General features: G+C 49.0%; 1 protein-coding gene across 1 annotated transcript in view; it reads right to left on the bottom strand.

Moving 5' to 3' along the window:
• Positions 1–12,727, bottom strand: part of LOC135549533 (E3 ubiquitin-protein ligase TRIM71-like) — a 39,729-nt gene extending 27,002 nt beyond the window's left edge. The window contains exon 1 of the mRNA XM_064979561.1: positions 10,833–12,727. Coding sequence (XP_064835633.1) covers positions 10,833–11,540 — 708 coding nt within the window. The 5' untranslated portion in view covers positions 11,541–12,727. The remainder of the gene's footprint in view (positions 1–10,832) is intronic.
• Positions 12,728–13,906: the final 1,179 nt, after the last annotated feature.

Raw genomic sequence — 13,906 nt, 5'->3', positions numbered from 1 at the left:
TGCAACAGAACTGATGTTACAGGCGAAACCCAGATAAAAATCCAACCAGGAAGTGCCCCATATTTTGAAAGCCCTGCATGCCAATGACGCCTTATATGGCTGTGAATGGGCTACGAACGAGCTTACGCTTTCTACGTATTCCCCAAGGTGTCTACAGCATTATGACGTCTTTTTACGCATTTATGTTGAAGAATAGCCGTAACGGACCACATTGAGCAAGTGGTCACATGATGGCCACCTCAGAAAATCTTGCGTAAAGTACACAAGTAGCCATTTTTCCAATCGCTTCTTATGAGAAACCAATTGTCCCGGTGGATACTTTATCGAACAGATATCTGAAAAACACCTTGAGAGTTGATTCTAAACAACGTTTGCCATGTTTCTGTCGATATTATGGAGCTAATTTGGAAAAAAGTTTGGCGTTGTAGTGACTGCATTTTCCGGTCGATTTCTCAGCCAAACGTGAAGAACAAACGGAGCTATTTTGCCTACAAAAATAATATTTTGGGAAAAAAGGAACATTTGCTATCTAACTGGGAGTCTCCTGAGTGAAAACATCCGAAGTTCTTCAAAGGTAAATTGTTTAATTTGATTGCTTTTCTTATTTTCGTGAAAATGAGCCTCGCATAGCATTATGCCATGATAAACTTACGCAAATGCTTGTCTAGCGTTGGCTGTAAAGCATATTTTGAAAATCTGAGATGACAGTGTGATTAACAAAAGGCTAAACTGTGTCTCAATATATTTTGTTTGTGATTTTCATGAATAGGAACATTTTCTAGGGATATTTATGGCCGCCGCGTTATGCTAATTAGTATGAGGCTATGATTGCGCTCCCGCATGCGGGGTGGGTAGTATCAAGGCGTGCCCTTAAACATTGCAGTTTTAATTTAAAAACATTTTTTTTAGGTAAGAGATAAGAATAACAAATGATTAAATACCAGAAGTAAAATAACAATAGCAGGGCTATGTACAGGGGGTACCGGTACAGAGTCAATGTGGAGGCTATATACAGGGGGTACCGGTACAGAGTCAATGTGGAGGCTATATACAGGGGGTACCGGTGCAGAGTCAATGTGGAGGCTATATACAGGGGGTACCAGTACAGAGTCAATGTGGAGGCTATATACAGGGGGTACCGGTACAGAGTCAATGTGGAGGCTATATACAGGGGGTACCGGTACAGAGTCAATGGGAGGCTATATACAGGGGGTACCGGTACAGAGTCAATGGGAGGCTATATACAGGGGGTACCGGTACAGAGTCAATGTGGAGGCTATATACAGGGGGTACCAGTACAGAGTCAATGTGGAGGCTATATACAGGGGGTACCAGTACAGAGTCAATGTGGAGACTATATACAGGGGGTACCAGTACAGAGTCAATGTGGAGGCTATATACAGGTGGGTACCAGTACAGAGTCAGTGTGGAGGCTATATACAGGGGGTACCGGTACAGAGTCAACGTGGAGGCCTTATACAGGGGGGTACCGATACAGAGTCAACGTGGAGGCTATATACAGGGGGTACCGGTACAGAGTCAATGTGGAGGCTATATACAGGGGGTACCGGTACAGAGTCAATGTGGAGGCCATATACAGGGTAAAATAACAATAGCAGGGCTATGTACAGGGGGTACCGGTACAGAGTCAATGTGGAGGCTATATCCGGAGACACCTGAAACCCCACCTCTTCAAGGAATACCTAGGATAAGATAAGTAATCCTTCTCACCACCCCCCTTAATGATTTAGATGCACTATTGTAAAGTGGCTGTTCCACTGGATGTCAGAAGGTGAATTCACCAATTTGTAAGTCGCTCTGGATAAGAGCGTCTGCTAAATGACTTAAATGTAAATGTAATGTAATGGGTACCGGTACAGAGTCAATGTGGAGGCTATATACAGGGGGTACCGGTACAGAGTCAATGTGGAGGCTATATACAGGGGGTACCAGTAGAGTCAATGTGGAGGCTATATACAGGGGGTACCGGTACAGAGTCAATGTGCGGATGTTGCCTGTAACCCATAGCTTCTGGTATGTACGCATAGTCACTGAGGGGACGAAGTCATCCATTAACTTATTGATGAAGCCAGTGACCGATGTGGTGTACTCCTTAATGCCAGATTGCATGGAACAGTGACTAACAGCCGGGTGGACACAAACGCTAGCGCCAAATACTGCCATTTGTCCCCAGGGGCTAAGAATAGTTTACTTATGGTCACTTATGTCACCAATGATTATGTTAAAGTGTTATTTTTGGGGGAACAGTGTTTCCATATCGCTAGGGCTGACACCGAGGACTTGTCAAGACAGTTCTTTGTGAGAAGGTGTTTAGATCGTTTCAAACTGTCCCTCTCGGTCTGTCACACACACACAGTAAGGAAATTCTATCACTTTGTTTACATGGCTCAGCCCAGCAGGGTCAACAACAAGATCTAGTTCCTCTAGATAGTGTATAGAAGAGAAGGGGAGGGACGAGGGTATAGAGAGGGAGGAGAGGAGAAAGAGGGAGGAGAGGAAAAAGAGGGAGGAGAGGAAAAGGAGGGAGGGAGGGGGGGGAGGGAGGGGGAGGGGGGGGGGGGGGGGGAGGGAGGGTATAGAGAGAGGAGAAAGAGGGATGAGGGTATAGAGAGGGAGGGAGGGATGAGGGTATAGAGAGGGAGGGAGGGAGGGAGGGATGAGGGTATAGAGAGGGAGGGAGGGATGAGGGTATAGAGAGGGAGGGAGGGATGAGGGTATAGAGAGGGAGGGAGGGATGAGGGTATAGAGAGGGAGGGAGGGATGAGGGTATAGAGAGGGAGGGATGAGGGTATAGAGAGGGAGGAGAGGAGAAAGAGGGATGAGGGTTTAGAGAGGGATGAGGGTATAGAGATGGGGGGAGGGATGAGGGTATAGAGAGGGAGGAGAGGAGAAAGAGGGATGAGGGTATAGAGAGAGGAGAAAGAGGGATGAGGGTATAGAGAGGGAGGGAGGGATGAGGGTATAGAGAGGGAGGGAGGGATGAGGGTATAGAGAGGGATGAGGGTATAGAGAGGGATGAGGGTATAGAGAGGGATGAGGGTAAAGAGGGATGAGGGTATAGAGAGGGATGAGGGTAAAGAGGGATGAGGGTATAGAGAGGGATGAGGGTATAGAGAGGGATGAGGGTATAGAGAGGGATGAGGGTATAGAGACGGGGGGGGATGAGGGTATAGAGAGGGAGGGATGGATGAGGGTATAGAGAGGGAGGGATGGATGAGGGTATAGAGAGGGAGGGAGGGATGAGGGTATAGAGAGGGAGGGAGGGATGAGGGTATAGAGAGGGAGGAGAGGAGAAAGAGGGATGAGGGTATAGAGAGGGATGAGAGGAGAAAGAGGGATGAGGGTATAGAGAGGGAGGAGAGGAGAAAGAGGCATGAGGGTATAGAGAGGGAATCTGACTATGTGGCTCTGGTGTGACAAGGCACGTACCATTCTAACAGCTTTAGAAGCAGGAGCCAGAGGAGAAGGGATCACTGATGCTCTATGACCCATACCCTGATCGGGCTGTCATACACACAGATGCATAGCTTCCTGCTCGGCCCTTATCAAGGTCTTATCTGGGCTTTCCCGATTAGAGAGAAGAATATATGGGAGAAAGAGAGCCTGCCCCCATTCCAGTCCTGACAACCCAACCCGGTTACAATTCCTCCCTTTCATTAGGGAACTCCCGTTGGCTTGCTGCCACACACAAACGCTGATGTAAACTGGCCCACATACGACAGACGGGGGCGGCGGCTGGCAGTGAGCAATATGATTGGCCGGTTACAATAGTGAGCTGGCCTCTTCAGCCAGGCAGCAGGTGATGGAGGGTTGGAGTGGAAAGAGAGGAGAAAAAGGGAGTGAGAAAGAGGGAGGGGAGGAGAAAAAGATCAATGGAGATAAGAGAAGAAAGGAGGGAGGAAGGAGAGGGGTGTGTGAAAGAGTAGTGAAGCAGCTGGTAGGTATTTTGTTTTGCTGGTCTGACATGCACACTAAGTGTGTGTGCGTGTATGTGTGTGTGTATGTGCCTACGTGTGTGTATGTGTGTGTGTGTGTGTGTGTGTGTGTATGTCTACGTGTGTGTGTGTGTGTGTGTGTGCGTCTACGTGTGTGTATATATGTGTGTGTCTACGTGTGTGTATATATGTGTGTGTGTGTGTATATATGTGCATGTGTGTATGTATGTGTATATGTGTGTATATGTGTGTATGTATGTGTTTATGTGTATGTGTGTGTGTCTAAATAGAGGGTCAGGAAATTATCCATCACAGGGACGCCATGAGACCTGACACACACCAGTATGTCAACCTAAAAGACAGAGACCATGAGACCTGACACACACCAGTATGTCAACCTAAAAGACAGAGACCATGAGACCTGACACACACCAGTATGTCAACCTAAAAGAGAGAGACCATGAGACCTGACACACACCAGTATGTCAACCTAAAAGACAGAGACCATGAGACCTGACACACACCAGTATGTCAACCTAAAAGACAGAGACCATGAGACCTGACACACACCAGTATGTCAACCTAAAAGAGAGAGACCCGTACAGGCAAGTGTCCTGCTTACACAGGGAAGTGTCCTGCTTACACAGGGAAGTGTCCTGCTTACACAGGGAAGCTGACACTTCCACATGAGTGCCTTGGGTGTGGGAAGAGTATCATAGTGTACACACACACCCACACCCACACACACACACACGGAAAATTGTTATAATTAAACAGAATATTAATGACAAGAGTGTAACAACATAACTACTAACAGATATTTGTAATCCTCATGAGATTAAAGGACGACAAACAAGGAGAAGACTAAGGAGAAAGGAGACAGCGTGCGGTCAGAGGAGACAGCGTGCGGTCAGAGGAGACAGCGTGCGGTCAGAGGCGACAGCGTGCGGTCAGAGGCGACAGCGTGCGGTCAGAGGCGACAGCGTGCGGTCAGTGCAGGGTCAGAGGAGACAGCGTGCGGGGTCAGAGGAGACAGCGTGCGGGGTCAGAGGAGACAGCGTGCGGGGTCAGAGGAGACAGCGTGCGGGGTCAGAGGAGACAGCGTGCGGTCAGAGGACCGACAGCGTGCGGGGTCAGAGGAGACAGCGTGCGGGGTCAGAGGAGACAGCGTGCGGGGTCAGAGGAGACAGCGTGCGGGGTCAGAGGAGACAGCGTGCGGTCAGAGGAGACAGCGCGGGGTCAGAGGAGACAGCGTGCGGTCAGAGGAGACAGCGTGCGGGGTCAGAGGAGACAGCGTGCGGGGTCAGAGGAGACAGCGTGCGGTCAGAGGAGACAGCGTACGGTCAGAGGAGACAGCGTACGGTCAGAGGAGACAGCGTACGGTCAGAGGAGACAGCGTACGGTCAGAGGAGACAGCGTACGGTCAGAGGAGACAGCGTGCGGTCAGAGGAGACAGCGTGCGGTCAGAGGAGACAGCGTGCGGTCAGAGGAGACAGCGTGCGGTCAGAGGAGACAGCGTGCACGGTCAGAGGAGACAGCGTACGGTCAGAGGAGACAGCGTACGGTCAGAGGAGACAGCGTGCGGTCAGAGGAGACAGCGTGCGGTCAGAGGAGACAGCGTGCGGTCAGAGGAGACAGCGTGCGGTCAGAGGAGACAGCGTACGGTCAGAGGAGACAGCGTACGGTCAGAGGAGACAGCGTACGGTCAGAGGAGACAGCGGGAAACATGACCAACGTCTAGAGCCCGACCAATATGTTTTTTGGGGGGGGTCCCGAAAACCATTTCTTGGGGGACAAAACTAACTGATAAATGAAGGTGTCATTATTCCACACTGAATCGTCCTCGATGTCCATCCAAAACAGCAATTGTCCAATAACTATGCTTCAAATGTTGATTTTATAAATTGTGACAATAATGACATAAAAATGGCAGCAACTGTTCTGATCAGCACGATTCCCTTCTTTACCACGATTCCTTTCTTTCCCATTATATTTATTGAATATCGGTTGAGTTTGCCGATAATTACCGATAATAAAAATCGGTGAACTGTTAAAAAAAAAACAGTCAGACTCCACAAAATGTCTCTCTATCAATACAGCAGACAGATCAACATCAAAGCTGCCCTGACACACCATGAGGGAGACACTGAGGAAACATTGGGGCAGTTCTCCAAATTGTGAGGCACATGTTGTGAATTAATACCCTGGAAGACAGACTTCACATAATCAAACTCTGCTGGCCGCTCAGAAACACAAACACACACAAATCTTCGTAGGATAAGTGCCCACAGATGGGAGATGCAGGAAGAAATAGAAATGTGTGTGTGTGTGTGTGTGTGTGTGTGTCTGTCTGTCTGCAATGCCCAGACCAGACAAAAGGTATATTCCATGAGGTGTATGGACAGTCAACAGCTACTCCATCACCTTCATAACTACTGTCTTCAACATACTGCTGATGAGAAACACAGAGCTTCAGAGGGCTAGGGAATCCCAGATGTGTGTGTGTGTGTGTGTGTGTGTGCACAGAGAGAAACTTGAGGAGGCCAAAATTCAGTTACGAGAATTCCTTCCTTTGCTGTATCGGTCTCAGCCCTGGGTCAAGTTTCCTCCTAAGGCCTCACAAACTGACTGTCCGTGTGTGTCAGAGAAGGCTCTCCTTTCCGATGTCTCTCTGATCAGGGCCTTTTCTCAATTGGATTGGCTCAACTTCTGCATCCTCTCTCGCCTCCTTTCGACAAAGGTCAGAAGGTAATCGAGGAGAGGGAACGCATCAGGCAAATTAAGTTTACAGGGGTAGATCCCAAAATAAATATGTAAAGCTATAAAAAAAAATATTAAAAAAATTATTAGTTGTGCAAGACGTTTTCCAGATAAAACGTTAAGTAGCGTATCGTTTATAAAACGTGGGTATGGTTTTCTCCACTGACAAAACAAAAGCTGATTCAAAGGCGGTGTGTCAGATTTCAAAACTCTTCCATGAAGGCCTTAGTCTTATGGATTCAACCTATCCTTGGTAAAACTTCAAGTCGCCTACTAATGAACTGACATCTCAACAACTCATCAGTTTCCTGGTCACGGAGGAGAGGGGAAGGCGGCGCAAGAGTGGAGGACAGATTTTTTTTACCTCAAATGAGAAAAAGGGTCCAGGTTACGGCTGTATGAACCTAAAGCCAGTCGTTCCCTTGGGGAATCATTTCAGCGCGACACAGGAAGAGACTCTGTGGGAGGCCAGATACAGCTGCTGCACGACAATTCTGCTGGGTACTACCAACACAAGTACACTGAAATGCCTTTTTTTGCAGCTCTAAACCCAACAATGCAGTAATCAATAACAAAATGTAATACTTGAAATAACAAGGTAGAACAAAAACACATGAGAAATAAAAATAAGAACATAAGCAAGCTATATACAGGCTCAGTACTGTGAATGTGCATATCCTTGTAGCCATTTTGTTTTCCATTTAGTTAGCTAAATAGCTATGTCTTGGGGATAAAAGCTATTCTGGAGCTTGCTGGTGTCAGACTTGATGCACCGGTGTACCGCGCGGAAGCAGCGAGGACCAGTTGGGTGGTTGGAGTCTTACGATGTTCTGGGCCTTCCGGTCACACCACCAGACAGAGGTCCTGGACACCTTCACAACCGGAACGATGTTATTGTCGAACCGTGTATAAAATGCATTGTGTTTGTATGGTCGAGAGGCATTGTTGGGCAGATCACGGCTGGGTTTTCCTTTGAAATCCAGAACAGACTGTAGCCCCCTGCCACATTGGGCGGGCATTGGAGCCTGTGTAATAGGATTCCCACCTCATTCCTGTATTGTCCTTTTGCTCATTTGATGACTCTGCGGAGGTCATAAATGGGACTTCTTGTACTTGTTCCTGTCCTCGGCTGTAGGGTTGTCTGATCGCCCTGTGTGGTAACACCGTCCTTTAGTTTAGCTCCAATCTCCGTGTTGATCCAGGGCTTTTTACTGGGGAAGCAGTGAACCGTCACCGTGGAGACGACGATTTCCTAACGAAACCGGTGACAGAGGTGGTTAGCTGATCGGCGGAGTCCCGAAACATATTGCAATCAGCGCAAAATCAGTCCTGTAGCATAATCTCTGATTCTGATGACCACTTCTCAACGGAGCGAGTCACAGGTGTGTACTTCCCTTTTGAGCTTCTGCTTGTAAACAGGAAGCTAAAGTACGGAGTCATGATGTGAATTGTCAAAAGGGGGACGAGAGAGAGGGCCTTGTAATGCTTGCTTGTGGGTAGAATAACAGCGGTGTAGATATTTTATCACCCCGAGTGGCGAGGTGAGACGTGTTGATGAAAGTTGGGCATCATGGGTCTGAAATGGCTCAGAATTAAAGTCACCAGTAACCAGATAAAACAACGTCCAGATGTACATTTTCCTGCTTGTTTGTAGCCTCATACAGTTGTGCCAGCTTGTCATTTTTCTTGTCCCGAGGTGGAATACCCTCGGGAGGTAGAAGGGTTGGCATTTAACAATCAGGTATTCCAAGACGGGTGACCAATGGGTCTACACTTCCACTGCGCTCGAGTGAGATGACCAGTTATCGTTGATTAAGAGGCAAACCCCTTCCCCCTCTCAATTTCCCTGCGTGTGTTTTCACGACTGGTTTCAGCCTAACAACCACAAGCAGAAGATAGTGTTCAACCAGTAGACAAGAGAACGGGTCTCTTGTCTCTCTCCTTTTACATGGACAAAGGTTGGAGGATGTGTGCGACAAAGAGCAACAATGAGAGTGACGTGTGTGTTGTGGAAACGAGTGTAAAACTGGATACAATGTCCACAATGGATTCTAGACACACAACAGCCCCCCCCCCAACATCCCCCCCTCAATCCAATACTTCCAAGAGGGGAGTAGGCTACACACTCTGTGTGTGTGTGTGTGTGTGTGTGTCTCTCTCTAACACACACTCCCATTTCCAAACAACTTGCATTCCTCGTTTTACAGACTCACCAACCCTGCTTGAATACCATCCAACACTATCCACCACCCCCACAACCCAACCTCTGCCTCTCCTCTGCTCTGCCCCCCCCCCCAACCCCCAACCCCGACACCGCCGGCCCCCCAACCCCTGCCTCGACACCACTCCCCCCACCCAACCCCTGCCTCGACGCCACTCCCCCCACCCAACCCCTGCCTCGACGCCACTCCCCCCACCCTACCCCTGCCTCGACGCCACTCCCCCCCCACCCTACCCCTGCCTCGACGCCACTCCCCCCACCCAACCCCTGCCTCGACGCCACTCCCCCCACCCTACCCCTGCCTCGACGCCACTCCCCCCACCCAACCCCTGCCTCGACGCCACTCCCCCCACCCAACCCCTGCCTCGACGCCACTCCCCCACCCTACCCCTGCCTCGACACCACTCCCCCCACCCTACCCCTGCCTCGACACCACTCCCCCCACCCAACCCCTGCCTCGACACCACTCCCCCCACCCAACCCCTGCCTCAACACCACCCCCTCAAACCAACTCCTGCAGGGTGAGAGGGGTGAGGCAGGGGCCATATGCTACGCGCCAGAGCCCCATGCTACGCGCCAGAGCCACATGCTACGCGCCAGAGCCCCATGCTACGCGCCAGAGCCCCATGCTACGCGCCAGAGCCCCATGCTACGCGCTAGGTTTGAGGATTTAGAGTTAGAGTTGACCATAGTTACCTTGCTGAGTTCAACTCAGGATAACTGGTACCGCAAAAGGAGCTCACCTTTTAGCCAGGTATGACAACAACTCCTTGAAAAGGAACCTGCTCCAGGGTAGGCTAACTCAGGACTCTATCTATCCTGAAGTGTCTGAGCCGTGAGCTGACGACCAATGAAATCACATTTCCTCCCTCTAGCAAAGATTGAGATCTGAAAGATGCCCAGGGTCCCTGCTCATCTGCGTGAACGTGCCTTAGGCATGCTACAAGGAGGCATGAGGACTGCAGATGTGACCAGGGCAATAAATTGCAATGTCCGTAGTGTGAGACACCTAAGACAGCGCTACAGGACGGACAGCTGATCGTCCTCGCAGTGCAGACCCGTGTAACTCTTGCACAGGATCGGTCGGTACAGCCGACCGATCCAGGAAGGCACAATCCCTCCATCAGTGCTCAGACTGTCTGCAATAGGCTGAGAGAGGCTGGACTGAGGGCTTGTAGGCCTGTTGTAAGGCAGGTCCTCACCAGACATCACCGGCAACAATGTCGCCTATGGGCACAAACCCACCATCGCTGGATCAGACAGGCCTAACCAGACAGGCCTGACCAGACAGGCCTGACCAGACAGGCCTAACCAGACAGGCCTAACCAGACAGGCCGAACTCTAACTGGACGTGTGTGTGGTGATATGTCCAACAGCAGCCATCTTGTAGACAACACCTACAATGAGTGATAGGTAGGTAGCTGTGGTAGGGGGGGGGGGGGTTATACACAGTTCATGTTGGTGTTTGTTTGACATAGCTGTGTGTGTGTGTGTGTGTGTGTGTGTGTGTGTGTGTGTGTGTGTGTGTGTGTGTGTGTGTGTGTGTGTGTTTACAGAGTGAATGCGAAAGGGTCAATGTCCAGTATACAGTAGAAGAACTACGGCCATATGAAGAGCAGCTGTAAGGACTGAACCTATAGCGGCAGCCAGTGTAGCGTAGTGGAGCTCCAACCAGAAACCCTGTGGATCCAGAGAGTGAAGGCAATACCTCCTGTGCCAAAAAGGACCAGACCCCATAGTCATTTGAGTGAGTGTGCGTGTGTATATATATATATATATATGTGGGTGTATATATATGTGGGGGTGTGTGTGTGCGTGTGTATATATATGTGGGGGTGTGTGTGTGCGTGTGTATATATATGTGGGGGTGTATCATTTCATTCCCGTGTCCCTACCTTGTTGTCATGGTGCTGACAGAAGCTCATCCTATCCTGGAACAAAGGCAGCAGGGAGGAGTTGGACTGGAAGGGCTGGGTCAGGGACAACCCTACACCTCTGCCTCTACCTGCGATGGGGCTGGCCAAGCCTCGGCTTGCATGCTGCAGGCTCTCCATGAAGTGGTCCTTGGTCAACCGGACCCTCTGATGGGCTCGGACGCAGTTATCACAAAGGTACTCCTGGCAGTCCAGGCAGTGGAAGCTGGCCGGGTTCCCCTCGCCACAGGAGCTGCACTGGGGCTCTCCCAGACGGTTCGGGTGGAGCACGCTGTGGGCGAGGGGGAACCTGGGTACGGAGCACCCACCGACCCCCCGGTGACCGTTCTTATTTTGGCCCAGTTGGAGCTGCTCCGCGTCCAGAAGGTTACCCAAGAGGAAGTTGGAGGAAGGGAGAGGGTCCACTGCGGCATCGGAGACGGAGACCTTCTGGTTGCAGGTGGGGCAGCTGAGTTTGAGAGGGTCCCCATGACTGCGCTGCCCCTCCAGACACTGTCTGCAGAAGGTGTGCAGGCAGGGGAGGACATGGAGGCGCCGGGAGGAGGAGGAGGACGAGTGAGAGGAGGAAGAGGAAGTGGAGGAGTTACAAGAGATGGGAGTGGAGGAGGAGCCACAGAGCTCCTTGCAGAGAAGACAGGTCTGCAGGTCGGAGTCGGAGAACGAAGCCATCGGAGGCGTTTTAAACAAGGCTACGCTTTATAAAAGAACCTACGAGGTATTAGTGAGACTGAGGCATTCAGTTAGTAAACGTTTGTTCGTTTCTCCAGTCCTGTTCTGTGGAAAACAGGCAGAGCTTTGAGGTAGATGTTTTTTTTAAAGTAAATATTTGTCCAAATGGTCCACATAGGAAAGACCTGGAAGTGTTCTCTCCTAAACATAACCCTCAACTGACGCCAGATATGCAGATGCAGGCCGAGAGAAACGCCCTTTTAAAATTCTGTATTGCATGATTTTTAAAGATTCTCCTATAGAAAATCAAATGTGCAATATTCATTTCAGTTCACAACGATTCAATAGCTACACTTGGATGAAGCTTTTGAACTACTGACTACTCACTATTCATTACAATGATAGTCAACTTTACATACACCTATTCTAATGTTTCTTGGATGGACTATTTTAATGAGCGCATGTCGAAAATATTAATTTAGAGTTAACTGAGATTAGTTTTGATTTGTTTGTTGTGGTTTAGAAGTGGCGGGGTTTGAGAATAATCCGAAAACAGAGTTTGTATATGATCCTCCGCAAGGTGCCCAAAGCTCCTTCTCTCCTCCTCCGACACACCATCACCCCTTCTCACCGCCCCCAATGAATTTACCGACAATGTCAAAGTACCTCGTCCCGTTTCAGACCCGTTTTGTCGGCTCTCTCTAGTCCACCATCCGGGCACTCTCCGACGTCGTCAGAGGTTTACAAACGGCAGTGGCTGTGGTTCGCTCCCTTTCGGACCACAAGACCGTAAATTATTCATCAAAGCACTGGCTCACCAGCAACCCGATCTCATTGCCACTCATTGCCGTTTGCCGACAAAATAAACACACCCGTCTCCGTTTTTAAAACCACACAGTCGAAGACCCCGGCATGTATGCATTTAGGCTACATACATACGCTATGATCCCCCTTCTTTCTCTGCACAGGGCTTTTCCACGCGCCTCTCTGGAACCTTGAGGGGGAAAGGCACGAGCCCTCGAGCCCCTTCAATCGCATGAGCCAAACGGAACGCCAATCAAAATGCTGGTTTAAAACAAATGTGAAACAGCCCAAACTGTCTGTAGTTCTATTTTCCGTTTTGGTAAACGGGGTATAAAATATAACCACAACACACACAACCCGATGCGCTCCTACGGCTGGCCGTGCTCTCCGTTCCGTTCTGTATATAGGCGTGTACTTCTTCTATGGGTTTAACAGCGGTTGGCATCCAATTTGCTGCATTACCGCCACCTACTGGAGCACAACTCCCGTATACTTTGCTTGAAAAATAAAAAAATATATAGTAAATAAATTGCCTACCATCTAACACTACACTCACTCATTTCTAAATGATATAAAATAAAATGAACACCACCCTAGTCCACTAATTAAATGTATTTATTCCAACCTCATTCCATCATCCTGAAAGGATGTGACATCACCACTTAACACCACCAGTAACTCTGACGTCAAGTCTCACACACCCAAATACCTCTCTGCAGCTGCCACCACCACCTATATCTCCTGCCACTTCCCTTCAGTACAGTTCATAACCATTCATTTAAATGCTAAAAATCCAATCTTACTGAAACTTAAAGCACTTTTTGGCCTGTCCCTCTGTAGTGGTATGTCTCTACTACTCTCACCACTCCTCCCTCTGTAGTGGTATGTCTCTACTACTCTCACCACTCCTCCCTCTGTAGTGGTATGTCTCTACTACTCTCACCACTCCTCCCTCTGTCGTGGTATGTCTCTACTACTCTCACCACTCCTCCCTCTGTAGTGGTATGTCTCTACTACTCTCACCACTCCTCCCTCTGTAGTGGTAGATGAACATGGTACCTTCAGGCGTTTGGAAATTGCTCCCAAGGATGAGCCAGACTTGTGGAGATATAAATTATTTTTCTGAGGTCTTGGCTGATTTCTTTTGATTTTCCCATGATGTCAAGCAAAGAGGCACTGAGTTTGAAGGTAGGCCTTGAAATACATCCACAGGTACACCTCCAATTTACTCAAATTATGTGAATTAACCTATCAGAAGCTTCTAAAGCCATGACATCATTTTCTGGAATTTTCCAAGCTGTTTAAAGGCACAGTCAACTTAGTGTATGTAAGCTTCTGACCCACTGGAATTGTGATACAGTGAATTATAAGTGAAATAATCTCTGAAAACAATTGTTGGAAAAATGACTTGTGTCATGCACAAAGTAGATGTCCTAACTGACCTGCCAAAACTATAGTTAGTTAACAAGAAATTTGTGGAGTGGTTGAAAAACGAGTTTTAATGACTCCAACCTAAGTGTATGTAAACGAGTTTTAATGACTCCAACTTAAGTGTATGTAAA

The sequence above is a fragment of the Oncorhynchus masou genome, chromosome 12 (assembly GCF_036934945.1).
Source record: "Oncorhynchus masou masou isolate Uvic2021 chromosome 12, UVic_Omas_1.1, whole genome shotgun sequence".
In the NCBI taxonomy this organism is placed as follows: Eukaryota; Metazoa; Chordata; class Actinopteri; order Salmoniformes; family Salmonidae; genus Oncorhynchus; species Oncorhynchus masou.
This window is presented reverse-complemented; position numbering and strand designations above follow the sequence as displayed.